General features: G+C 49.2%; 1 protein-coding gene and 1 long non-coding RNA gene across 2 annotated transcripts in view; both read right to left on the reverse strand.

The window, feature by feature from the left end:
* CCDC69 (coiled-coil domain containing 69) overlaps positions 1-23,065 on the reverse strand; it is a 35,225-nt gene extending 12,160 nt beyond the window's left edge. Inside the window, exons 1-4 of the mRNA XM_036087681.2 lie at positions 22,905-23,065; positions 7,262-7,331; positions 4,647-4,753; positions 4,050-4,137 (exon numbers count right to left, since the gene is read on the reverse strand). Coding sequence (XP_035943574.2) covers positions 4,050-4,137; positions 4,647-4,753; positions 7,262-7,331; positions 22,905-22,952 — 313 coding nt within the window. The 5' untranslated portion in view covers positions 22,953-23,065. The remainder of the gene's footprint in view (positions 1-4,049; positions 4,138-4,646; positions 4,754-7,261; positions 7,332-22,904) is intronic.
* Positions 18,719-22,892, reverse strand: LOC118532847 (uncharacterized). The gene is made up of 2 exons (XR_004915915.2): positions 22,374-22,892; positions 18,719-21,683 (listed from the first exon to the last, which is right to left on the reverse strand). It is a non-coding gene; the product is annotated as an uncharacterized LOC118532847 (long non-coding RNA).
* Positions 23,066-25,943: the final 2,878 nt, after the last annotated feature.

Raw genomic sequence — 25,943 nt, forward strand, 5'->3', positions numbered from 1 at the left:
TCATGATGAGGGGGCGCCTGGGTGGCTCAGTTGGTTAAGCATCTGACTTCGGTTCAGGTCATGATCCCAGAGTCCTAGAATGGAACCCCACATCTGGCTTCCTGCTCAGTGGGGAGCCTGCTTGTCCTTCTCCTTCTGCCCCCCCTTCCCCCTTCTCAATAAATAAATAAATAAAATCTTTTAAAAAAAAAAGATGCCATGATGAGTAAAAGAGGACACGATCAAAAATTAGGTATTACTTTGTTTATAAAACAGCCTTGATAAGAAAAAACTATAGTGACGGGGAACGAATCAGTGGGTGTCAGGAATTGGAGTAGGGTGGAGCTGAGTACAGGATGGCCTGCGGGACACCTGGGTGGCTCAGCCAGTTAAGCGTCTGACTCTTGGTTTCTGCTCGGGTTATGATCTTGGGCTTGTGGGATGGAGCCCCCTGTCAGGCTCCTCACTCAGTGCGGAGTCTGCTTGGCATTCTCTCTCTTCCTCTCCTTCTGCCCCTTCCCCTGCTCGTGAGCTTTCTCTCTCTTTCTTTCCAATAAAAATAAAATAAAATCTTACCCAAAAAAGGATAGCCTGAGAGAATTTGGAGGGGGGTTGGAACTGTTTTGTATCAGATTAGAGTGATGGTTATGTGAATGTATACCTGTGTTAGAATTTATGGAACTGTACGCCAAAAAAAGTCAATTCTACTGTATGATAATTTAAAAAATAAAAACAAAAAGAAAATAAAAGACAACAAGGGGTCATCAAAGGTGAAGAACCACCACTAGCTTCTCCCAGTTATCTATGTACTGTCCCCCAAACACATAAAATCCTATTTTTTCCCTCCCACTATGCTTTTATTCATTCATTTAACACACACTTATGTACCACCTAATATAAGCCAAGTGATTTAGAAATAACTGTGAAGGAATTCTGACTGATGGGAAGAACTCAAGACTGGCAGTGTCTTCTCCTCTGGGGTTTTTACAGGAGGAAAATTTTCTTATTAATTTATTTATAATACTAAAAATAGTATCAAAGCAATGCACGGAGAACAGAGCTGTTTTCCTACCATAGCCTCATGACAGGGGAAGATAGATTTTAGAGATATGGAAAATGACCTGAGATTCAAGGTAGCTTCTAGAGATGGAGAAACTTAGCTGAGGTTGAGTGACAGGCCCAACACTGCACAGCACAGTAGAATTAAAACAGCTCTTCAGGCTTCAAATCCATTCCAAAACATTTTGTGCTAATGTTGCAATATGTTTCAAGAATCTTAAAATTGTTCAGGCCTCTGTTCTAGTTATTCCATTTCTGGGAATCTAAGGACATATCGTGAAATGTGGGCACATCTTTATGCAAAAGACGTTTAGTGCGGTGTTATTTACAGCAGTTAAAATCTGGAAGTCTAGACTCACAGGATATAAGGAAAACCATGTATGCAATGGTCTAACTTTATCAACATTTACAAGCAGCATAATTATTTGGAAACATGTTGGAAACAATGTTAAATGAAAAGAACAGTATCTAAAATTTCTAACTGGGGGCACCTGGGTGGCTCAGTGAATTGATCATCTGACTCTTGGTTTCAGCTCAGGGCATGATCTCAGGGTCTTGAGATCGAGCCCTGTGTCAGGCTCCGCATGGAGTCTCCTTGAGATTCTTTCCCCCTCCTACTCCCTCCCCCCTGCTCCTCAAATCTATCTATCTTAAAAAAAAATCCTACCTGTATTTTTAAAATATAGTTCTCGGGAAAGATCATGCAAATACCAATGCTTAACGGAAACACTGGTATAACATTTTCTAGGTCTGCTTCAATAACATTAAAAATGTATATAACCTTCTCCAAAGAAGATATACAAATGGCCAAAAAGCACATGAAAAGATGCTCAGCACAATTAGGCATTAGGGAAATGCAAATCAAAAAAAACCATGAGATACCACTCCACACCTCACTAGGATGGCAACGATAGCAACAATAACAACAACAATGGAAAATGACAAGTGTTGGCGCGGATGTGGTGCAATTGGAGCCCTTGGGCGTCGCTTCTCGGGATGCAGAATGGTGCAGCTGCGGGGGCAGACTGTTTGGCCGTCTCTCATAGAGTTGAGCACAGATTTCCTGTATGACCCCACAAATCTACTGCTGGGTGTACACCCAGGGGAACCGAAAGTGCTCGTTCTAGTGGCACTATTCACGTCGCCAAAGGGTGGAGGCAGCCCAGGTGTTCATCAACTAATGAATGGATAACAAAGTGTGGTGCGTCCATGCCAACGATAATGGAATATGACTCTGCCATAAAAAGGGATGGAGTAGCTTTTAAAATGGGAGAGAAAAAAAGAAATAGTTCAAATGTACAGTGCAGCATAGATGTGCCCTGCAAACCTCATGCTGGGTGAAGAAGCCAGACGTGGGGGTCACAGATGCCATGATTCCATTTAGTGAGTGTCTAGAATGGACAAAACCATGGCCAGTGAGTGGATTGGTGGCTGCCAGGCGCTAGGAGGTTGGGGAGGGGCAGAGTGACTGCTTGGTGGGGATGGGGCTTACTCTCAAGGTGATGAGTGTGTGCTGGAATGGGATGGGGTGATGGATGCAGGGCACTCTGAATGTACGAAATGTCACTAATGGAAATGGTCTTATGTGTATTTTACCAAAATAAAAAAATATGTATATAAACTTTGTCACACCAACTCTACTAGTTTCTAAAGATAAAATCATGAATGTGGCCAAGATTTTACAAAACAGGGTTCACTGTGTAAGTATCATTGCTATTATAAACAATGGCAAAAGTTTGAAATTACCTAAATGCCTAACCAACTGGGGCTCAGCTAAATGAACAAGGGCTGACAGTGGAATGCTGAGTAATTACTAAAACTTATGTTACAGAAGTTTAATGACAAGATGTTAATAGAATTCAAAGTGAGAACAATTTATCTCCTCCCCCCAAAGTCTGTGTGTGTATGTGTATAGATGAATATCCCAGGTAGACACACACACACACACACACACACACACACACACACACACAGAATGAAAGGGATCTCTAGGGGCCCCTGGGTGGCTCCGTTGGTTAAGCGTGTGCCTTCAGCTCAGGTCATGATCCCAGGGTCCTGGGATCAAGCCCCGCATTGGACTCTCTGTTCAGCGGGGAGCCTGCTTCTCCCTCTCCCACTCCCTCTGCTTGTGTTCCCTCTCTGGCTATTTCTCTCTCTCTATGTCAAATAAATAAAATCTTAAAAAAAAAAAAAGAAAGGGATCTATGTCAAAGGGGTAACAGTGACTAGTTCGGGGTGGAATTACACACAATTTTAATTTTCTCAATAAGAAAATAATAAGTACTAATAATTGTTTGCTAAGTATCTTGTGAAATATTAGGCACTGTTCTAAATTTTATCTACCCATCCATCTATCTGTACATTAAATCATTTAATTCTCACAAAGACCCTATGAACGAAGCTAACCCAATTCTTCAAGGTTACACAGCCAGTAAGAGGAAGAGGTGAAGCTGGGATCCAAACCCCAGGACTGTGGCTGCAGAGCCTGAGGTCCTAACCACGATGCTATAAGATCATTTTGTTTAACCCATAGGTTCTAAATTTTTATGATGGTCATATCACATATAAAAGGAAAAAAAGTTATTTGAAAAAAATAACCTAACTATAAATTTTAAGAGCTGTCATTGTTGTAGGGAAGGAGTATGGATATTTAAAAATTATCCTATTTGTCTAGAGTTTTCAAATTTCCTTTAAGGAATGTGACTTCCTTTTAAAATGGAAAGGGGAAAAAAACCTCTCAATTAAGGTTAGCCAAAGCATGGTGTCAGTTTTAAAGTCATGTCCAAAAGGACAAGTCCCAAGGACCCTGAAGACTCCAGCCCTGAAGCAGCCAACTATTTGTGGACCAGAGGCAGGGGGAGGGGCCAGTGATAGGAGGGAGGGGCCAATGGTCGGAGGGAGGGGCCAGAGGCAGGAGGTGGGGGCCAGTGGGAGACCCCTGTGAACTCAGGAGGTGGGGACAAAAGAAGGAACCTTCCACACCCTTGCTAGTGAAGCATCTCCATCCTTACCTTGCAGGGTCTCCTCATGCTCTCCCTCCAGGACTCTTCGCTGTTCATCCAGTTTCTCTCGAAGCTCTAGCTCCCTCTCCTTCTCCACCTGGGGGCGGGAGGTGGCCAGCAGCATGAGAGTGAGCTTCAGCGCAGCCTTGCTTATTCACACACCAACCGCTGGAGCTTTGTAGAGGTTGGTGATCAGAGTCCCACCCCATTGTCTGTGGGACGGGAACGACCTGAGCTCAGCGGGCACAAGACCTCCAAGACCCAGCAGGTGTGGCTGACCCTGCCTTCTTTAGATCTTAGAAGGGGGCTCCCAGAGAATTGTCTAGGAGAAAGGGATGTAGGAGTCTTCTAATCCTGACGCCCGCTCCAGGAAGGAAGTCTTTCTACTGTGTTAGTGTTTCCTGATCTTTCACTGCATACAATGAATATAATGAATTATATGCAAGCAATTACAACTATTTATTCAAAAGATAAAGGACTTCCTTCTTGGTAAAGGAGTAAGAGATACTTAGAACACCTAAATCCAAAGGTGATCCTCGTTCTGGCATTGAGCAAGGTTAGCTATGCAGGAGGAAGAGAGAAGGGCCGGGTGTCACCTGGACTTACCTGTTGTGCCCATTTCTTCCTGTCCTCTTTGTGTTGCTGGAGAATTCTGCTTATCTCCTTCTGGCACTGCTCAGCCTCCTCGGATGCACGGAGCTGGACAGCTGTGGCTACACGCGAGGAAGCAAAAAATTCACACAGAGCAGAAGTGAGGCCAGGGCCTGGCGGAGAGATGTGGGAGGCCAGGGCTAAGGGGTGAGAACTCCAGTCTCCACCACAAGAATGGTTTCAGTTGGGAGATCAACCTCCAGCAGCAGTCACTCACATCTCTCCAGCTTTGGAGACCCTCCTTAGTGCGGAAGCCAGGGGTCTCATTCTGCCCCCTACGGTCTACAGCAGAGCTGGTAACTCACAGGACGGACTCAGCCCATAATGGTGTTATTTGCTCTAACTGATATCTAAAGTAAGAAAAAAAAGGTGGGGGGGGGGCGCCTGGGTGGCTCAGTCGTTAAGCGTCTGCCTTCGGCTCAGGTCATGATCCCGGGGTCCTGGGATCGAGCCCCGCATCGGGCTCCCTGTTCAGCGGGAAGCCTGCTACTCCCTCTCCCACTCCCCCTGCTTGTGTTCCCGCTCTCGCTGTATCTCTGTCTGTCAAATAAATAAATAAAATCTTAAAAAAATAATAAGGTAAAAAGAATTTGCTGAGATTTAATAGTTGCTGGGCAACTTTTACTTCATACACAGATTTCCAACTTTTCTTCAAGAAGCCAAAGAACTGGTAGCGTGTACCTTCGTGCCAGCCAGGAGCTGAAGCCGAGGCACAGCTGAGAGTCTCCCGCTTCGTCTAGGACGTGGCTCTGCCGTCGGCCACAGGCACTTGCTCTACCTGCTGGGGCCTGTGAGGGGCTGGGTGTGTGACCCCTGACCTTAGCATCGCCCCCCCCCCCCCTCCAGCTGGAGGCAGAGGGGCTGCTGTGAGTGGGAAGGAGATGCAAACAGGAAGTCTAGCCCTTGCTTAGGGAGACTCCACAACAGGCCCTGCCAATGCCCCTGTGAGTCCAACAGGCTCTGGGTGTGCCCTGAGGCACGACCCGCCCTCTCTGTGCCTCAGTTACCCAGTGTGGGAAATCGGGATAATAATACCTAGCTCACAGGGCTGTGGAGATGATTAAATCAGGAAACGATGGCAACAGAAATAATACCAGCAAGGTAAAGAGTGCTGAGAGCTTACCGTGCCCAGGAGCATGCCAGCCCTGTCCCAGGTGCCTCACAGGGAATACGCAGTCCTCACAACAACCCACTGTGGTGGGTACTATGTTTAACCCCATTTCACAGATGAGGAAACTGAGGGACAGAGAAGTTACGCAACTGGCCCGGGATCACGCAGCTCACAGTCGGGGGAGGGGCCGTGAACCTGCACAGTGTGATCCCACGGCAAGTCCTCCTATCACCTTACTCTGCCTGCTGACGCACACAGAGCAGGAAGTGTCGTGCCAGGCATTTAGAGATAGCTCAATAAATGTGCCTTATTGTTGACTGAATGCTCTCTAGAGTCATCGTTGCTCCTGACAAGCATTAGAGGGGTTGGCATTACTGGTCCAGTTGGCATTATTACTGATGTTAGTATTATTATTACAGAGTGCCATAGACAGGGTTGGCAAAGGGCATGAGGAGAAAGGTGAGGAGTGGGGCTGCTAGCCAGGAAGCTGGCCCTGGGCTGCCTGTCAGGATGGGGGCTGGGAGGAGCGAGTCAGTGCCCTGGGTCCTGGGGAACCACAGGGGTCAAGTTCAGAGAACCCCAGACTCTCACAAACCATTTGGCTCAGGGTCCCAAACGTTGGTCCACAAGACCAGTACCCGGACTGGCGCCTGCCAGGGAGAAGCTTATAACAAAGACAGATCATCACTACCAGGACAGAGTCTTCAGCCCCACTCCCAGAGACTCTTGTCGAGTTGGTATGCGGTGGGGCCCAGAATGTGTATCTTTGAAGTTCCCCCAGGTAATTCTTGTGCACAGGCAGATTACAGAGCCTCTGAATTCTGATCCAATTGCTTATCTGGTACTTAAACTTCGTCTACAATGGCCCTGCCAGTCTCCAGTCTGTAACTGAACACTTTCCGAGAGAGCGCTCATTTCATTACTAGGTAGCTCTGGTGGTTTTAAACCAACAATCACACAAAAAATCCTTTGAGGTTGAACTGAATTCTGCCTGCCTGTTTCTGCCACCTTGAGGCCCTTGTACGGACCTCTGGGTCACACTGAACAAGGCTTATCTTTCTTCTCTATGAGGGTACTTCAGACACTTGGAGAGAACTGTTGTTTTATTGCAACATCTTCTTTCCAGGTAGAACAACCTCTGCTTCTTTAACTGCTCCTTACAGGACTGGGTTTCCAGATTTCTCACCAGCCTGATCTGTCTCTACTGTACTCCCTCCAATTTTTCTGGATTCTCCTGAAAATGTACTTTCCAGAAATAAACTCAACCCTCCAGGTGTGGCATCAGTAGCCAGGAACAGGCAAGTACAGGTCAGGAGTATCACCTCCCTGATTTTAGACATGATACTGCTATTAATGTAATCTACTTAAGGTCTCATGAGATAATTAAATATCAGCTTTGTTGATAAAGTAGCAAACCTCATGGATGGTGGGGAGGGCATTTATAGGGCTGGCTACTCACCTGTGTCCCCATTGAGGGGACCTAGTTCCTGTGGCTCTGGTCTGGGGGGCTGATCTGGTTTTTGGCGCCTCTGGAAGAAATGAGACAACAATGAGGTGAAGGTAGAGGGTAGGAGGTCAATGTGAGGATGGATGCTGTAGCCGGATCCTTCCAAAGGCAAGACAGGACTGACGTCCAGCTATACCAGACCTTGCCTTGGATCCAGTTACTTAGGCTCCCTCCCTCACTAGCCAAAGGCAGCCCTCCGTCTGTGGGGAAGGGGTTCCCAGAGCAGGATTTCTCATCATTGCCACAGAAACCCTCAGTGGGGGGTTTGATACTCGACCTCTCCTTAGATTTTTGTGGTTTGTGCCACCACCCATGAGGCCCTCCCGGCCCACCTCTTCCTTCTTCCAGCTCTTGGCCAGACCTTTTGCTATTACCCTCACCCCAGTTATAGCTGAAACTTCCCAACCTCTAGTTCAGAGACAATTACCCTTTCCTCTCAGGACCTATGGTTACCACCTTCCAAGGAAGTTGATCCTTCCCTGTATTCGGGGCAAAGCATCAGAAGTCCAAGCCATGGGGGCGCCTGGGTGGCTCAGTCGGTTAGGCATCTGCCTTCGGCTCAGGTCATGATCCCAGGGTCCTGGGATCGAGCCCCGCATTGGGCTCCCTGCTCAGCGGGGAGCCTGCTTCTCCCTCTCCCTCTGCTCCCCTGCCCTGGCTCTCTTGCTCACTCTCTATCTCAAGTAAATAAATAAAATATTAAAAAAAAAAAAAGAAGTAAGCCATGGGGGGAGGGGAGTGCCTGGGTGGCTCAGTTGGTTAAGCGTCTGACTCTTGGTTTAGGCTCAGGTCATGATCTCAGGGTCCTGGAATTGAGCCCCATGTTGGGCTCCATGCTCAGTGCAGAGTCTGCTTGTCCCTCTCCCTCCTCTCTGCTTTTCTCCCTCCCTCTCTCTCTCTCAAATAAATTCTTTAAAAAAAGAAGAAGAAGGAGAAGGAGAAGGAGAAGAAGAAGAAGTCGTTGTCATCCAAGCCATGGTTTTACCATGCTTATTCTTTGTTAGAGGGGGTGTTTCGCCAACTATAAGGAGGCAGTGGTACTTACGTTGACAGATGGGGTAAGACACCGTACTCAGGATGTACTGGGCACTATCATGTCTACACTACCTCAGCTAATCTTCAGAATGATCCTGGGAAATATTAATATCCCCAAGTTACAGAACAGGAGGCTGAGGCTGAGTGAGGCAGATTATTCACTAATCAAGTTAGATTAGTGCATACCTGGCAGAGTCAAGGACTTGAGCCATATTTGGCCAGTATTGGTTGAATCTGATCAAAGGAGGCAAGAGACGCCAAAGGGCTGAATCCTGAAGCAGTGTCAGTGGCTCCCAGATTTTCAAGTTTCGTAAATAATATTTTTTAATAGGAGAGTTGATATGGGTTGACAAGCAAGGATGCTGAAAAACATTATCTGCAGACTAACACTATCATTTCATAAAATAGAGGATATTATAATCTTCCAAAATATAGTAAGGAAAGCTCAAGACACTTCTTCCAGGAAAGGGGAACTGACATCCTTACTCAATGTTATACACACACTTACACCTTTAATTTTCTCATTTCACCCCAGATAGGTGGAAAGTCAGCCAAGGCCTGGCACTAGCCACTGGACCAGAATCTGGGGTAGAAAAAATAAATTAAGCCATCCTGTAACTTTTTAAGATGTTCTTGGATGTCTTTTTTTTTTTTTTATAATAACATCACTTTTTTTTTTCTTTTTAAAGATTTTATTCATTTATTTGAGCAGAGGGAAGAGGCAGAGGGAGAAGCGACTCCCCGCCAAGCAGGGAGCCCTATTTGGGGCTTGATCCTAGAACCCCAGGACCATGAGTGAGCCGAAGGCAGACACTCAACCAACTGAGCCACCCAGGCACCCCAAGATGTTCTTGGATGTTAACTAGACGTATTGTGGTGATCATTTCACAATACATGCAAATATCTAATCATTGCTGTAGACCTGAAACTAATATAATGTTTATATGTCAACTATCCCTTTAAAAAAAAAGATGCTCTTAAAAAAATGGAAAAAAAAATTCTAGATCGCATTTTAAGAAACCTTAAAAGGGGCGTCTGGGTGGCTCAGTCAGTTAAGAACCCGACTCTTGATTTCAGCTCAGGTCACGATCTCAGGGTTATGAGATAAGAGTCCCATGTTGGGCTCTGCATTCTCAGGGGTCCACGCTGGGTGTGGAGCCTGCTTAAGATTCTCTCTCTCTCCCTCTGCCCTTCCTCCCTTTCTCCCTCTCTAAAAAAAAAGAAAAAAGAGAGAGACACTTAAAAAAATAAGTCAGCCTGTGGAAAGGCTATGAAAATGTTCAATTAACTGTACTTTTTACTATAGTCACAGATTTTTAAAAGTACATTATTGCATAAAATTATTAACAATTTCCTGAACTCAAGAATGATTGAAATGCTGCTGGAAAGCATACTTCTGGCTGGGGAAGGAAGGTAAGTCAAGGGAAGGCTTCTACAACCTTCTGCTCCTGCCCCCCAGTGCCCGGCACAGAGCCCGCTGCAGCGTGAGCCCCTGGCAAATGGAACAAGACATGGCGCCTCCCCCCGGCCCTCAGTGGCTGGGCATGCCTGACAACTGAGTTCTCCTTCCACCCTGGGAAGACTCGGCTCTCCCCGCCCAGGGCAGAGGGGATGCCCGACCCAGGCACATGTCAGGGAAGCTGTCCAAGCAAGAATCTGGGGAAGTGACAGGAGCCAGCGTCTCTACCCTGGGCTGTCAGAAGGACGGAGATCAGTGGTTGTCTCATCCCCGTCGCCACCACTGGTTATGCTAATCCGGGGATGCTTTCGTGGGACTGAGAATTCCTGGATTCCAGTCCCGGCTCTCCTACAAAGCTGGACAAATCTCTCCCCTCCTCTGGGCTCCTGTTCCCTCCTTTGCCGAGTAGAGTCAAGAAGGGCTTAGGGGACCCCTGTGTTCTTCCAGCTCTGAGCCTCTGACCTCAGCTCCTCTCAGTAGCACTGACAGGCAGGGTTATTACAGCGAGGAAACCCAGGGCGGTAAGACACGGTGACACTGCGCCTTGATGGCAGACTCAACATTAGAACCAGGTCTCAGCACATTAGAGACTGGAGCAGTGGGGTTAAGAACGTCGGGATTCTAGGAGTGCCCGGGTGGCTCAGTCGGTTAAGTGTCCAGCTCTTGGTTTCGGCTCAGGTCATGATCTCGGGGTTGTGGGATTGAGCCCCACGTCAGGCTCTGGGCTCAGTATGGAGACTGCTTCTCTCCCTCTGCCCCTACCCCCCATCTCTAGCTCTAAAATAAATAAATAAATAAAAACTTAAAAAAGAAAAAAAAAGAACTCTGGGATTCTAGAATTACCCATACCAGGATTCAAATCCTAAATCTAACACTGCGTGAATGCATGGCCTCTCCAAGCCTTGGTTTCCTCATGAGATTGTTTTAAGGATTAGATGGGATAATGCACCTATAATGTCTGGCATATTCTGAGAGCTCAAACATTGCCTGAGTTTATTACTTTCTGTTTGAAAAGCAGGGCAAGAACAAAGGCCCTACAGTGCTTTGGTAGATCTCCCTCAGACTGGCCTGAAGTAAGATCATAAAGCTCATGAAAAACTGTCTTCTGCTAAACAACCACCACAGAAAGGTGAAAAACTTTCCTCCACTAACAGCTTCCAGACCACAGACAGGATGGGACCCTGCGGTTGAGTCCCCAGATCCTGACAAAACCACTCCCAGGACTACGGCTTCCCGTGACATTCAAAACTTAGCACGGGGCGCCTGGGTGGCTCAGTTGGTTAAGCGTCTGCCTTCGGCTCGGTCATGGTCCCAGGGTCCTGAGATTGAGCCCCGAATCGGGCTCCTTGCTCCGCAGGGAGTCTGCTTCTCCCTCTCCCTTCCACTCCCCAGGCTTGTGCTCTCTCTCTGTCAAATAAATAAATAAATAAACTGAGGAAAAAAAAGACTTATCACAGTCTGTCCTCAGGCGAGGATCCTCCTCTTCCTCCCTGTTTCCTTAATAAATATTTGTAAACATCTTCCTCCAATTACAGTAGTAGTAATAATAGATCTATTTATTCATAATTGGAACATTACATATACTTCCTTATGTTTTATTTTTTCAAATACATTATGAGCTCTTACTACATGGCATTAAATATTCTGTAGATATGTTAATTTTAATGACTCAAATATTACATCCTTGTGAATGAATTCAATCATTAAATAATCTGCATGAATACTTCAATTATTTCCATTTCTTAATTTCCAAATTATGCTTTCACTGATCACTTACTGATTTATACGTATTTTTACACATCTGAAACTACTGATTCTGCCCTCCAGAAAGGTTCTACCAATGAACACACCCACTGTTGGCGCACGAGAAGGTCAGTTTCACGGCAACCTTGCCAACACGGAATAGTATCACTTTTAAAAAAAAATTGGCAAATTTGCTGGGCCCAAACCAAACAAGCCTATTGTACTCCTGGCCCCAGTAGGCGCATCCCTGTGTTCGAGACCATACTCATCCCAGCATGACGCACCCTCCACAGTTCCTCAGGCTTCCAGGCTGAGCTCACGTCCCGTTTCTCCTCTGTCCCTCCCCAGCGCTGAGTTAGTCCCTGGCAGCTCTGTGCCCGGGTGCCTGTTCGGACACCCATGTGAGGACCTACCTGGTTACCTGTGCTTTTCCAGCTAGGCCAAGGGGCTCCTTGATGACAGGGACCATGTTTGAAACCCGCTTTGAATTTGTCCCAGCATCTGTTATGATGCCCAGAACACTATTTCTAGGAGTGTGGTCTCTGGGTCTCCTGTATTATTAGAAGCACCTGGAATGCTTGCTTAACACAGCCCCCGGGCCCAGTTCTAGACCCACAGAATCCGAGGGTGGTAGATGTGCCGGGAAGCCCCAATCTGCCGATCTATGCAGGCAGCTCTGTTGCTCACAAGAGCCTGAGGACACATAGCCCAGAGCTGAGTAGGAATTGATAAGCAACTACGACATGGAAAATCCCCAGGTTGGGGCTCAGGCAGCTCCCTCCTCAGAGGCTACGGAGCAGAGTTCACCCCGCAGTGGGAGAGGACAGGAGCTGGGAGGGGGACATAAGAATTTCCCCTTCCAAAAGCAGAGTGGGGAGGCCCAGGGCTGGGGTGGGGCATCCGGATTGAGCTCTGGAAGAGGGGGAGCGGGGTCAGTGGGGTTTCCTGAGTCGACAGAAACTGGGAGAAGAGAGCGAGGGGGGGGAGCTGACAGCACAGGACGTAGGGAGAACCCAGGACTGGGGGAGACACCCGGAGACCTGGATTCCAGCTTTCCTATGAGACTTGAGGCGAGTCCCTTGCCCGCGCTGGACCTGTTTCTTTATCTGCCACGCGTCAGGGTTGGAACAGGGGTTCCATTCAGTTCTTCTGATTCCAGGACAGCCCTTCCACTACGGAGGCTGGAAACAGGGCCCTTGTATCTTGGTAACACACACAGTTCTGGGGCCCAGCTCCTTGTTGTCAAGCAGACCAGAGCCCCGCTTTGGGTTCAACCTGGAGCAAACCTGGTCTGCAGCAGGATGCGGCTGCCAAATACAGGCGCGGAGTCCGGGTAACGTGGGAGGACAGTGGCCAGAGCTGTGGAGGAGCCAGATGAACTCACGTCGGGTCCAGTGAGACCCCCAGAATATGCTTGCATTTTGAAGGGTAAATTGACAAACTGGAAGGCATCCAAAGGGAGCTGACAACATGTGGAAGGAGGCCCCAAACCAAATTATAGGAGGTACTGCTAACAACAGTTGGTCAGCCTCAAGAACAGGCAAGAAAACCTGGCCACTGCCTTCAGATCTCTGCGGGACTGTCATGACGCAGAAGCTGTGCGGTCCACAGCCTTGGAGGGCAGGCTAGTGGCTAAGGGCTAGAAGTTTCAAGAAGTTTCAGTTCAACATGAAGAAGAATTTCAGAACTGTCCCAGACAGAGATAAGCTGCCTGACTAGAGGTGGGGGTTTGGTGGTGGTAGTGAGATCTCCATCACTGGTAGCAGGCAAGAAGAGGCAAACTTCATTCTGCAGGTTGGACGGAGTGATCACAGAGGACCTTCAACTCCAACAGTCTGTAATTCTATAAAGTATCCTTGATGTTGAGCAAGTAAAGACCTCTGATAAGCCTAAAGTGCAGGTGGAGAGTGAAAGCCACCAGCATGAACACGGCCTTGGAGGGCTCTGTTGAGTATTCTCCAGGTTGTAGTACTTTGGGGTGAATTTCCATAGTCCTGTACTGAAGCCTTTGGGGCAGAATCCTCAATTTCCCTCAAATTGTGAGCTGCACCAGGCAAGGGTGAGTAAGGCAGAAGCAGCTCAGATGGAAGCTGCTCGGTTATTCCTTATGTTGGTGCCCTTGTTAGGATGGAAGCCAAGAGCAGCCCTGAGGATGGCTCAGCCTTTCCTGACCACACTTGGTCTCACCTCGTCGGAAGAACCATCGCTCCACACTTTCCATGGGCCTTCGGGCTTTGTGTATTGCTGATTGAGTGGTATCATCTATGTCATTATTCCTGCTTCGCTTAGACAATTCAGTAATCAAAGGACCCTCAGGAGTTCCCTAGCTCCTTTCCTGTCCCCTGGCTTCCCTTGGCCACAGAGTTCTATCACTCCCATTCTGGCTGAGGGATGCTTCCTGGGATCCAGCAGGCAGGGCTGGAAGGGCCCCTGGAGAGAGTTTATTCCAATCCCCATCTCCTATTTCTAGATGGAGAAACTGAAGCCCAGAGGTGGGATGGACAATACTTGTCAGAGGCCACAAAGTAGGGGAACAAGTGCCCTCACGAGAATCCAGATTCAAGGTGGAGCCTGGAGGCCCTTCCATTTCCTTTCCTGTATGCATACACCAGATTGATCCCAGTAGCCGAAGTTTAGGGGACAGACGATTCTGGGCCTCATGGGACTCAGGTCACAGCCTTCTGCAATATCAGAGCTGCCTTTCCGGCATCTGGACTCAGCGTGGGTGGGGCCCCGCACCAGTAGTTTCAGAATCTTAACAACCACAGGCAGAGCCTATTGGCTGAGGGTAGAGGCAGGAAGGAGGTGGGGGTGGAGGCCCAAAGGGCCCCCTCCAGAAGGCAGAGGAAAGGCAGGGCGTAAATATTCAGGGCTGTTGAGAAATATTAGCGTTCACACGCAAATCACAGAGGCTCCGATGGAAGATCCCCATAAACACAGGTCTCAGCTTCCCTATCTCTAAGATGGATGGACAGAAGTATTTTGGCAAAGTAATGCCTGAATCTGATTTCATTTTCACATGAGATGAAGATTTAGTTCATCTCATTCACACTACAGAGTGTGGCGTCAGCATCGCCCACTGCCTGCCCGGGATGGATGAGCGTGGCTATGAGATCAGGGTGGCCTAACGGTGGGAGGGCCAGCCTGCACCACTCGGCTGTGCTGGGGGCACCGCCCATTCTCAGAACACCTGTGATGCCCCCAGCGCACCCCACTCAGGGGCGGATGTGGTCTCTAGCGCTTCTATCTGATTGACTGAGGAATGAGATCTTAGAGGAGGACAGAACCACTTCCCTCTTCAGCGCCTACTGAGCCGGGCCATGGCAGACTGTTGGGGGTCCCTGAAGCACCGGGCCCAGCCTCGTGCACAGATGGAGAGGCTGAGGCCTAGAGAAAGGCTTTCCGATATGCAATATTCCTTGTCCTTCTCCCCAGAGCCCACGTTTTCCTGTCCCCCACCAGCTTCCCAGGATGTCTGCCAGTTCTAGTCTCTTCCGAGGGCTTGGAGCTGGCAAAAGCACTCAGCACCACCTCTGGCATTCGGGTCAGCCTGGGACCCTGAAGGAGTGGGACAGGAAATGATAGCAGCATCCGGGGCAGAGGAAGAGACATGCTGAGGGCACAGATAATATGCCAGACATCCACCGGTCTCCCCAACACAATGGCAAACTCCCACATGGGGGTCTAGAGTCGAAATCCCAGCTTGCCACTTGCTGTGTGACCTTGGGAAAGCACCCAGCCCTCTCTGGGCTTCTGTTTTCTCTTCTCTATGGCATGGAGTTGGGCAATGGGATACATCAGAGTCTTTCTAGTGTTGACATGCTTTGGATGTAGAAGAAGGGGCAGGGTGAGGTCATCCTGCCCCCACCATCCTGTATCAATCCTGTCACACTCGTGTGCTCGGGGCGGAGCAGGGCAGGCGATCTACACACGGCTGTCAACCCCTGCATGAAGAGAGCTTCTCCAGAGGACAAGAAAAGAGGCGCCCTTGCTCAGGAGGGCCCGGGTAGGTGTCCTGAGCCCTTCACACCACCCTCTGTTCTCGAGCAGCCCCTATGGGGAGGACATGCCTGGAGCAGAGGGTGACAGGGAGTCAGTGGCTACCCGAACCCCCAGGTTATAGTCAGCGTGCCCCACCACCCCACAATTGCCTTGCTAGCAGAGAGACACCCACTCGCGAGGACAGCAGCACCTCCCCAGGGTGCTCAGGGCAGAGTTGCTTGTAAGAGGGAAACACTGGAAACCAGCCTCATGTCTGTGGTGGGGACTGGCTTGATACACTAAGGTACATAACACCACGCAAGGTCACTCATAAGTCTAAACAATGAAGTACATTTTACATACAGAGTTGGGAAGGCATTTGGTAGAATACCAGTATGCAAAATAAACTATTTTCCTTGGTACATCAATGCACACAAAAGAACAGAGAAAAGTACCTAGAATAGCACCGACTGATGGCACTTGTCATTTCTAGAGAAAGGACTAAGATTCTTGTAGCCGAGGAGGGGGAGCTTTAGTGTTACCCGAATTCTTAGAATTTTTTAAACAGTGATGTGGTCAAGTTTTCTTTGTGTGCAAAGACATTAACAAGAAGAAGAAATACCTCTCTTGAAACCTACAAGCAGCCAAGGCAGTCATTTTACAGATGGGGACGTCCAGGCCTAGGGAGAAAACCTCCTGGCTCAGACCCCCAGCAAGTTAGGGGAAGAGGCAGGAGTCAGACCACAGTTGACTCCCAGGGCGGTGCTTTCTTCCACGGATGCTACGGCTGGTGGCTGAAAGCCTCTGGGCCTTGTCCAAGCACCTCATTGCCTGCCACTCTCCCTACTCTTCCAGGGAGCCAAGGGTCCAAATGGGAGGCTTTGGGTTTTGGCTGCCCACCTTGATCGATGGTGGAGGGTGAGAGCGGGGGTCATTAACCTGAAGATATAGGTTTCCCAGGGCTGCTCTAAATTACCACAGAGTTGGAACCCTAAAACAAATTTATTCTCTCACAGTTCTGGAGGCTAGAAGTCCAAAATCAAGGTGTCGGGAGAGTTGGTTCCTTCTGGAGGTTCTGGGAGAATCTGTTCGATCCCTCTCTCCTAGCTTCTGGTGGGTGCCACAATCCTTGGTGTTTCTTGGCTTGTGTTTCTGCAGCCCTCTGATCTCTGCTTCTGCTATCCCATAGCCTTCTCTCTGTCCAAATTTTCCTGTTCTTATGAGGACAACAGTCATTGGAATAAGGCCCACCCTAATCCAGTAGGACCTCATCTTAACTGGATTCTATCTCCAAAAAACCTATTTCAAATAAGGTCACATTCATAGGTTCTGGGTGTACCTGAGTTTTGGGGGGGGGGTGCTCACTGTTCACCCCGGTACAGATAACTTTCCTAATCTAATGTCAGGGCTACATACTTAAGGAATGGGCAGTGGGTAGGGTTGTATGGAGCTGTGGAGAAATGGCAAGGAGGTCTACGAGGTTCCTCGTATACTTGGTGAAAGAAGAACTCCACCACTGGGGGAGAGGGAGAAGTGGAATTAGGTCAGGTTGTACATCACTTACCTGGGGGAAAGCATGGACGTGGGATGGATGTTTTATGTATTGTAAGGTGTTTGGCCTAGATGTTCTGGAAGATTCAGGTTTGAAAATAAAGTGACAAGATAAATGATTTTTAGGGATTAAAATTCACCTGGCAAGAGAAACAGGATGACCTGTCTTCAGGTAATGGACAGATTTAGATCTACACATGCTAAAGATGGATGGATTTTTTTTTTCCTCTTGCTCCTACTCTCTGCCCACGGCGGGCTCACAGGAGTTCCTCCTCCCCCGCCTACGGGTCCTGCTCTCCCTGGTCATCCAGCAGGGCTCACAGGGCTCTGAGGGTGGAGGACACTGAGGGGACAAAGGTGGGAACCCAAGTGCCCCCAAGATGTCAGAGCCAGAACTCGGGCCAGCCATCAGGCTCTCCCTTTTACTGGGGGGGGTGTCCCTATATTTTCCAGGTTTCTTCTTTGAACATGAATGTTCATGAATGTTATACTAAGACCCTTTAGAACCCCCTTTCCAGGTAGATTTCAGGCTGTGGTTTACTAGCTGATCTGTGACCACTGAGAGGTCAGGTGGCAGTGCCCAGCCCCTCCCCCCCCAGGACCGTCACCATCTTGACTTGCATAGCAGCCTGCTTCTGGGCAACTAATTTGAAGTTTTATCTTTTCTGCCCTCTTTACAATAAAAAAAAAAATGAAGCATGGGCCCCAGACTCAATACCGAATTGAGGCAAAGATGGAAGTCTTTAGGTGGCTGGGGACATATCCTGCCCTTGGGGGACCTACATTAGCCACCTGGGAATTCGACTACAAAGGAAAAGAACAGAATTAAAACCACATACATGTGCAGAAAACGTGTTGCCAAAGATTGCGTCTCTAAGGCGAGGATTATCAGAAGGTTTTCTAACGTCTTAGGTCACTGGGTACAGATGTCCTTTTATAAAATAGAAATCTGGCTTTCGACCTCCCAAGATTTTCAGAGTGCATGCATATGGAAGCCTATATTGGCTTTAGCTGTGGTGATTTTATGGGTTGGGCAAAAACCACCAGCTCAGAGGTTCCATACACACCAATGTCTCCATGATGCTTGGGGCAGAGGGCTCAGGGCCCAGGAAAGTCCTCTCAGGTTCCTTAACCATCCCACCCTCAGCAAACCAAGCTAAAAGGTCAGATTTGCCTTGTTCCTATTGACGAGGTGTCAGGAGCCCGGACTTTCCTATATACCACTCAACCCAACACAACTGTCTAGCCCCACCCCACCAACCTTCAAAACCCAGCCAAGAGGCCAGCTCTCTCAGGAGAGGCCTTCTCTCAGCCCCTCCTCTCCCCTCTGAGCTCAGAGCCACCCCTCCCTCACCCATTAGGATGAACATGCGAGGATGCTCATGAAGAATGAGGGTAAGAGTGGGGAATGCAAACAACCAAGTGTCCAAACTGGTTACATAAGCCACAGAATATTAGGTGGCCATTAAAAATCATGTTTCCATGGAGTATGTAACAGGAATGCCTCCAGCAAAATATTAACTAGAATATAACCACTTTAAAATATAGTCCCAGTCGTGTAAAAATAGTCACCCTCATGTATATTATATATATAGGAAAAATAGAAGGACAGTGAAATGTGCACAGAGACTAAGTCTTAATGGTGATTTTTAAACATCTTTATATTTTTCCAAGTTCTGAAATTTTGCCTCAAACATTATAATAATCAAAATTAGATTTCTTAAGCGGAATCCTAAACATTTACTAGTCCTAGGCTCACATCCCCTCTTCTAGTCTTGCCACAATGTCACCTGCCCTCTGTTTGAACTCCTCCGGAGATGGGGAACTTGCTACCTCTCTTCCTCACGAGAAGTAGAATCTGGCTTCCTTTAGCTTCCCCTCACCGGCCACAATTCTGCCTTCTGGAACAACAGAGAACAAGGCTGCTCCCCACGTCCCCTTGGCAACGCTTCAGAGGTTCAAAGGCAACAGCCAGGCTCCAGGCTTCATGTCCCCAACCCCAACAGCCTTCCGAGGACATTAATGTCCCCCTGTCTCCCACACCCCGGTACAATCCAGGCAATGATGTCCGTGAGGTATAATTATGTCTCCCTGGCATTACCCACATCACCTCTTATCAAAGGCATGCCACTTGCCAGTCAGTGTCTCAGGGGCTCTGCTGCATGCCTTCTTTCAACTAATCTTTAGAACAACCCTATGACCCAGGAGCGAATCTCACACCTATCTCACAGATGAGGAAACTGAAGCATGGAGAAGCCAAGCCCTTTCCACAGCCACTTAATGGAGTGCGATGGAGCCAGGACTGAAGCAGGACCTAGCACCCTGCCCACTGTGCCCAGTGAGGAAATGAACGCATGAGCCCAGCTCTAAAGCCCACACGCTCGGCGTCCATGGTTTGTTTCAGGGTTCTGTATGCCTACGCCGGGCTCTTCCGGTCATTCACTTCTGCATCCGTCCCCCTCTCTCACCGGGCCTGCTAACTGGAAGTGCTCATGAAGGGCTCCTGAAAGCCGGACCCATTGAGAACCCGTTGCCCGAGGCCCAGCTGTGGGAGCAGCACTGAGTGGGTTCTCTGACTCTCCGCTCGGCGCTGTGGTGCCGTGGCCAGAGCCAAAGTCCTGGGGGCTGGGGAGGTCGGACCTCATACCAGGCACACACACAGGGGGTTGGCCATGAGGCACTAGGTGCCCCTCCCCACCCCTGCCCAGGGGGGCCTCTGGACTCCCCTGTCACTCCTACAGGCAAGTCCCTGGCAAATTTGTTTCCTTGGCCCCTCCCCTCTCTGTCCATCCTCCTCCCAAGTCCTCCCGGGGACATGACCACAGCACCCATGGTCTCAGTCAAGACGGGTTTAGGAAGGACCAGACAGTGCAGATGGCTCCTGAGCACCCACCTGCCAGGGATCCCCACTCAAGCATCCATCAGGATTTCAACTCATCCCAATAAGGCAGTGACTTAGCCTCAGGTTGGGTCTCCTGGCTAAAGCCACCAGGCACAGGAGACTACAGAACTCAGCAAAGCCTCTAATCCTTGAACTTGGAAGGACGGAGAGGTCCTAGCAGTCAAGCCTCTGTCCCTAGCCAGGGTAGTCCCCGCTAAAAGCTCCGGGCTCATTCCTTGCTGCCTGCCACCTCCACTTTCCACAGTGAGCCCCGTCATCCTGCACTTTCTCTGGCTCAGCCTCAGCTCAGGCTCTTCTCTCTGCCTCGACTGTAACTCCTACCCAAACCGTCAACGTTCAGTCAGGGCATCCCCACCCCCATCTTCCCCCATTCAAGGAGTCTTCCTGTCTCTCTTGAGGCTGGGTGAGGTACTGCTGCTCCGGGCTAACCCCTAGCCTGGCTGTCGGGCCCCCATTTGTTCACTCAAACAGTTCCGCAGCACCTGCTCTGTAGGGGGCTATGAGCACCAGATGGGGGGTGCAGAAAACAGGCTCAGGTGAACAACTTTGTCGTCACCTGGCTCCATGACTTTGAACACATCACTCCTCCCTGAACCTCCGTGGCCTCACCTGTGGAGTGGCAAAGATTTGGCAGCTCAGCCGAGCTTCCAGGGCTTTTGTAAGGCCCGCGGGACGTGAAAGCTCTCTGTAAACTGCCCTTCAGGGTGAGTCATTGTTGCCATGACCTAACCCTTCTGTGGTGTGAGCTCATTTTTGTACATCCCATCCTTACAGCCCTGTGTCCCCCGGGGGACTGACAGCTGGTGGGATGGCCTTGGGAGCTCAGGCCTTCCAGGGTTTGGCATCTGGATGAGAAACTGGGCAGGAGCACAGCCTGGGGAGATGGAAACAGGCGTGAACTTTAAATGAACTGGATTATGGATCCTGCCACATGGGGGCAGGGGCCTGGCATTTCTGGGGCAGGAAGACATGCCGGACTGCCCTGAGGCAACGGAATGAAGGCTTTAATGCCAAAGGGCTTTGGAATCAATAAGAAGCCACTGGAAGCTCAGAGACAAAGAGCACCGGACTAGGGGGCCGGATACTGGGGTTCCACTCTAAGTTACTCTGTGACCTCAGTCAAGCCCCTTCCCTTCTCCAGGCCTTACCCTCTGATCTGCGCATCAGCCCAGGTGGTACCCAGGGCCCTTTCCCACTGGGATCATCTGTGCGGGCTTTACTTGCCCTTCACAGCTTGTGTGGAGGGGGTATCGTCCAGTTCAGACTGTGCCAGGGACAGACAGGGACAGCTGGTAAGGCTCTTGGAAGGGCAAGGAGGCAGGGGAACCCATGCTCACTGTGGAAGGGTCAGGCCTGGAACAGGGCCCCTCTTTCGGTCTCCTTCCGCCCCTGCCTAGATGGAATTCACTCTTGGCCCACTTTGCAGATGGAGACGTTGACACAGGTACAGAGAAAACAGACTCTCAGACCCTTAGAAGTCATCCTGCTCATCTCCCTCCCTCTCCATGTAGAGGGAGAAACTGAGGCCCCGAGAATGGTACGGGCTTGCTTGAGGTCATGTATCATGTTCACGGCAGAGCCAGGACTGATGTCCACCTATCGCTGGCTCCACTCTGGGTCTCAAGCCAGGCTCAGCTTTCTCTGCCCACCATCCCCATCAGCCAGCCCTCGGCTTCCACGGCTGCAGGCAAGCCTCAGTTTCCCTGTTGGAGTAAGGGAAGACAGGAGGGTTTCCCGGTCAGAGCTTGGTGAGGTTTCTTGAACTAGGAATAAAGGAGGAGTAAGAGGCATTGTACTTAGGGTGAAAACTCCTCTCCCTGAACTAGCACAGGGCAGGGAAAGCTTGCCTTGGCCCCAGTAAAGCAGGAGGGGGAGAGAGAGAGAGAGAGAGAGAGAGAGAGAGAGAGATTGATTGATTGATTGGAGTTTTATGAAAAATAACGACATTTGGTTGCAGTGTGGGGCCTCTCAGGGTCTCCGGAGGACTGCTCATCAAGTTTATGGGACCACCTCCTCCCACCTGGCTGAAAAGCAGGGAGTAGTAGGAAGAAGGTTTAGAACTTGAGGGTCCTTCTTTCCCCCTCTGCGCCTCGGTCGTCCCCCCGAAGGAAGTTGTCCTCTGGCTCCAGGCTCTGACCTTCTGTGCTGGTCAGAACCCAAGGGGCACCTGGTCCCACTGTCAGAAACCCGAGTAGAGTCTCCTGGGCCCTAACCCAGCTCCGAGGCCCCTCGGGGGAGGGACAGGAAGGAAAGGAAGGGCAGCAGCAGGCGGTAGATCTCCTCCCTCTTTGGCCCCTCCCAGCTACCCCCAGGACAGCCCACACGCACCGGCTTTGGGGCCTGAAGAGGCTCGAGACCCGCGCTTCTCAAACTTTAAAGCCTGTTGTCATTACCTGGACATCTCGCTAAAAGGCAGGTTCTATTTTAGCAGGTCCGGGGCACTGCCTGAGATTCTGCATTTCAAACAGGTCCCGGGTGGTGCCGCTGCTGTAAATCCGTGGACCACTCTGCGAGTAGCGGCCTCAGAGATTGTGTGCCTCAGAACGGTGGGAAAAGCGGAAGGCCCAGAGAGGTCAAGTCATTTGTCCGTGGCCACACAGCGAACAGCCCCGGACGGAAGGAAAAGGGCACCTGCCATAGCGCTAGACGTTTCCCCGCTCGGGCCGCCGGAATTAGCCGCGCTTCCCGGGCCCAGGGGCCGTGTCGGTAAACTCGGCTGCCCCGCGCGGCTCAGCCCGGGGCCGGGGCTAAGAGCGCCGCCCGGCCGAGCTTTCCCCGCCTCCCTCCGCGCCGGCCTCTCGCCGTCCTCCGCCCGGCTCCCCGGGACGACCGGAGGGGGCCGGCGGCGCCGAGAGTCCCTGCGGCGGAGCGGTTCCGCACCCTCCTCCCCTCCCGAGGCAAACTTCGCCGCCCGAGCCCTTTACCTTTTTGGGGGCTTTGCAGCAGCTCAGCCTGCTGTGTCCGCAGCCCATCCTCCTCCGGGGACTCCCGGACGCCGCCTCCCAACTCCGGGGAACCCCCCGGAGGACCCAGCCGTCGCGGCCCCGCTGATCGCCGCGCGCCCGCCGGCCGGGGCTGCCGGCGAGACCCTGAAACTGAACCTGGAAGCGCAGACTTGAGCCGGAGCTGGGGCGGCCGCGCGCCGTAAATACCCGAAGAGCAGGGCCTCCGCGAAGCCCGCCGGGTTCGCGGTGCCGCCGCCCGAGGCAGGTGACCAGAATCTCGGTAAATGATAACAACCTTGGGCCAGGGCAGAAGAGATCCCTAGGAGCAACGGATGCTTTTCCGGGCCCTTGGCGGAGAAAAGGCCAGGAAAAAAATTAAAACAATTACTTAGAAAATACAACAGCTACCATTTCTTGAGAGCTGTTTCTGTGTCGGCTACATTGTACATATTACTTTATTTTTTTCCATCTCCTTGCAACAAAGGTATTATTCCTTCCACATTACAGGTTAGGAAAATGAGGCTCAGAGACGTGACTTGCCTTAAGCTCATGTTGCTAGTGAGTACCAGAGCCCAAATAAATTCCACTTCTAACTCCTGAACCTAAGCTTTGAACCACTTCCCTACAAATACATAATGATACTTATTTAGTTTAATTGTAATGCCTCTTCACTTCTGGGTCAATAGTTCTTCCCAGCTCACAAGCATCTGTAACACTCTGTCCATCTTGGATAGATGTTACCCATTACAACACCTCGTGAAGCAGACCAGCAGATGCAGTAGGAGTAAGGGACAGAACAGGTCACTACCTGGGGAAGAGGACTTTTATTTACCCTCACTCTGTTACTATCTGAGGTTTCTGAGAGTGGCAATGCAGCAAAACCACACCTAACTTTGAAAATCAGTGTGCATGTGTATCTGTGTGTCTATTAGCAAATGATACCAGGCCAGAGACACTTGGGAAGGTATGCAAATGTGAAAGGGACTTACAGTCATGAGTGAGGAAAGAGTATGAGACTACAAAGGAACTTCCCCCTCCACAGAGTATAAAACCAATTGTAGTAGGTTCTAAGGAAGGAAACTAAGGACACAGATGATATGAGGTTCTTGGAAGGAAGAATAATATAGGACAGTGGTTCACAAAGTGTGGTCCCCAAATCAGCAGGATCCGCACTACCAGATAGCTTTGTTAGAAATACAAATTATCAGGCCCCACCCAGACCTACAGATCCTAGACTCTGGGGATGGGGCTCAAGAATCTATAGTTTCACAAGGCTGGCAGGTGACTCTGACCCCTGCTAAAGTTTGAGAATCACTGCCGTAGGATGTGCTAAACAGATAATGAGGAAAAGTGTCTCCTTAAATTTACAATGTTTATTGAAACAGTGCTCAGGATTTAAAAACAAATAAATAAACCAACAAACAGGCAAAACCCAAAACAACCTAATATCCAAGAAAAAGGAGGTTGGTTAAATAAATTAGCATATATCTATAAAAACAGAAAGTCATGTAACCAGTAAAAATACTCATGAGGGTGAATTTTTTTTAATTAAAAGAAGTAACAAATCCATTATTATTTTTAAAAAGTATTAATAGTGATTACCTCTCTATAGGTGAGATTTTAGATATTTTAAACAACGAGTATATACTTATGACTATTGTTATAAGAAAATCATTATTGTGAGAAGAAAGTTTTAAAAAAAATATGTTTCTAAATCCGTTTGTGAGACTGAGACCAGTTTTTCACCATCAAGTGAATACATGGATTAAAAATATATGAAATCCCAAAGAAAAGGACAATGTGAATTAATTAGGTAGAAAAGAAAAGAAAAAAAAAGACAAAATGGCCAAAAATGTGTGGGGAGATCATAACCAGGAGTGCCCTGTTTGATCCTCAACCAGTTGCTTCCCTTTTTGGAGAGTTTCCCATCTGAACACTGAAGAGTTGCACTTTCCAAAACGGATCTGAAATTTTAATGCCAACAATCGAAGTCAATGGCTTGGGCTGGTGGGTAGGAACTAGGAAGGCAAATTCTATTCCTGGAGCCTCTGTTCTCAAGAGCTCTTGCCTCCAGCTTCTTTGAGCTTCCTGGGAGACCCGGGCTCAGATTTCCCACTTCTATACCACTGGCTCTTTGGTCATATGCTTTAAAGCTCCTGCCTAAGAAAAAACTCTAAAGAGTTCTTTTGATTTAGTAACTTGAGTTTGAATAATGAAATTTTCGGTGGTTGATGTGCCAGTCAGGTTAGGTTAGGTTTTGCTGAGGTAATGAAACATATAAAAATGCAGTGACTTATCATGAGTGAAGCTAAGTTTCGCTCCCACTGCATGTCCAGCATGGGGAGGCCGGGGACTCTGCTGCACACAGACGTTCTACACCATCCTGTGATGCAGGCGTCTCAACACTAGGCCTTCAAGTTTTGCCAGCGCATGAGAAGAGCGTATACAGAGAATGAGGCATAGGGTCTTAAATGCGTCCACTCAGAAGTGACACACATTAAGTCCACTCACATTTTATTGGCCAAACCAAGTCACATGGTCATGCTCAACTTCAGGGGGATGGGAGAGGACAATGTGTACCCAGAAGGAGAGGAGAACTAGAAATACTGGTGAACCGCAGAAATGTCAACCATCAATGCGCCCATTTCTTGGGCAAGTAGGGTGACTGACTCATCCTGGTGTGCTCAGGATTTCTGCACTTTTAGCTCTGAAAGTCCCATGTCTCCTCAGTCCTAGGTCCACTGGGATGATTGGTCACCCTTTGGGCAAGGCATGGTGAAAGTACAAGGGAAGGAGACTGAATTAGTTATAATCTGCTTTTTTTTCTTACATTAGAGTTATATATAGAACAAGAGGGGGAACAATATAAAACAGGTTATAAAGCTAATGTTAAGTTGTGGAAAGTATTAGTATTAAAGGAAGATAAGAGACTATGGTGGATAGGGGTTAGGGAAGGAGGACTTCCTGGAGGAATACCAATGCCAAAGGATGTTCATGCTGAAAGGAATCCTACCATCT

This window comes from Halichoerus grypus, chromosome 2, assembly GCF_964656455.1.
Source record: "Halichoerus grypus chromosome 2, mHalGry1.hap1.1, whole genome shotgun sequence".
NCBI classification, from domain to species: Eukaryota; Metazoa; Chordata; class Mammalia; order Carnivora; family Phocidae; genus Halichoerus; species Halichoerus grypus.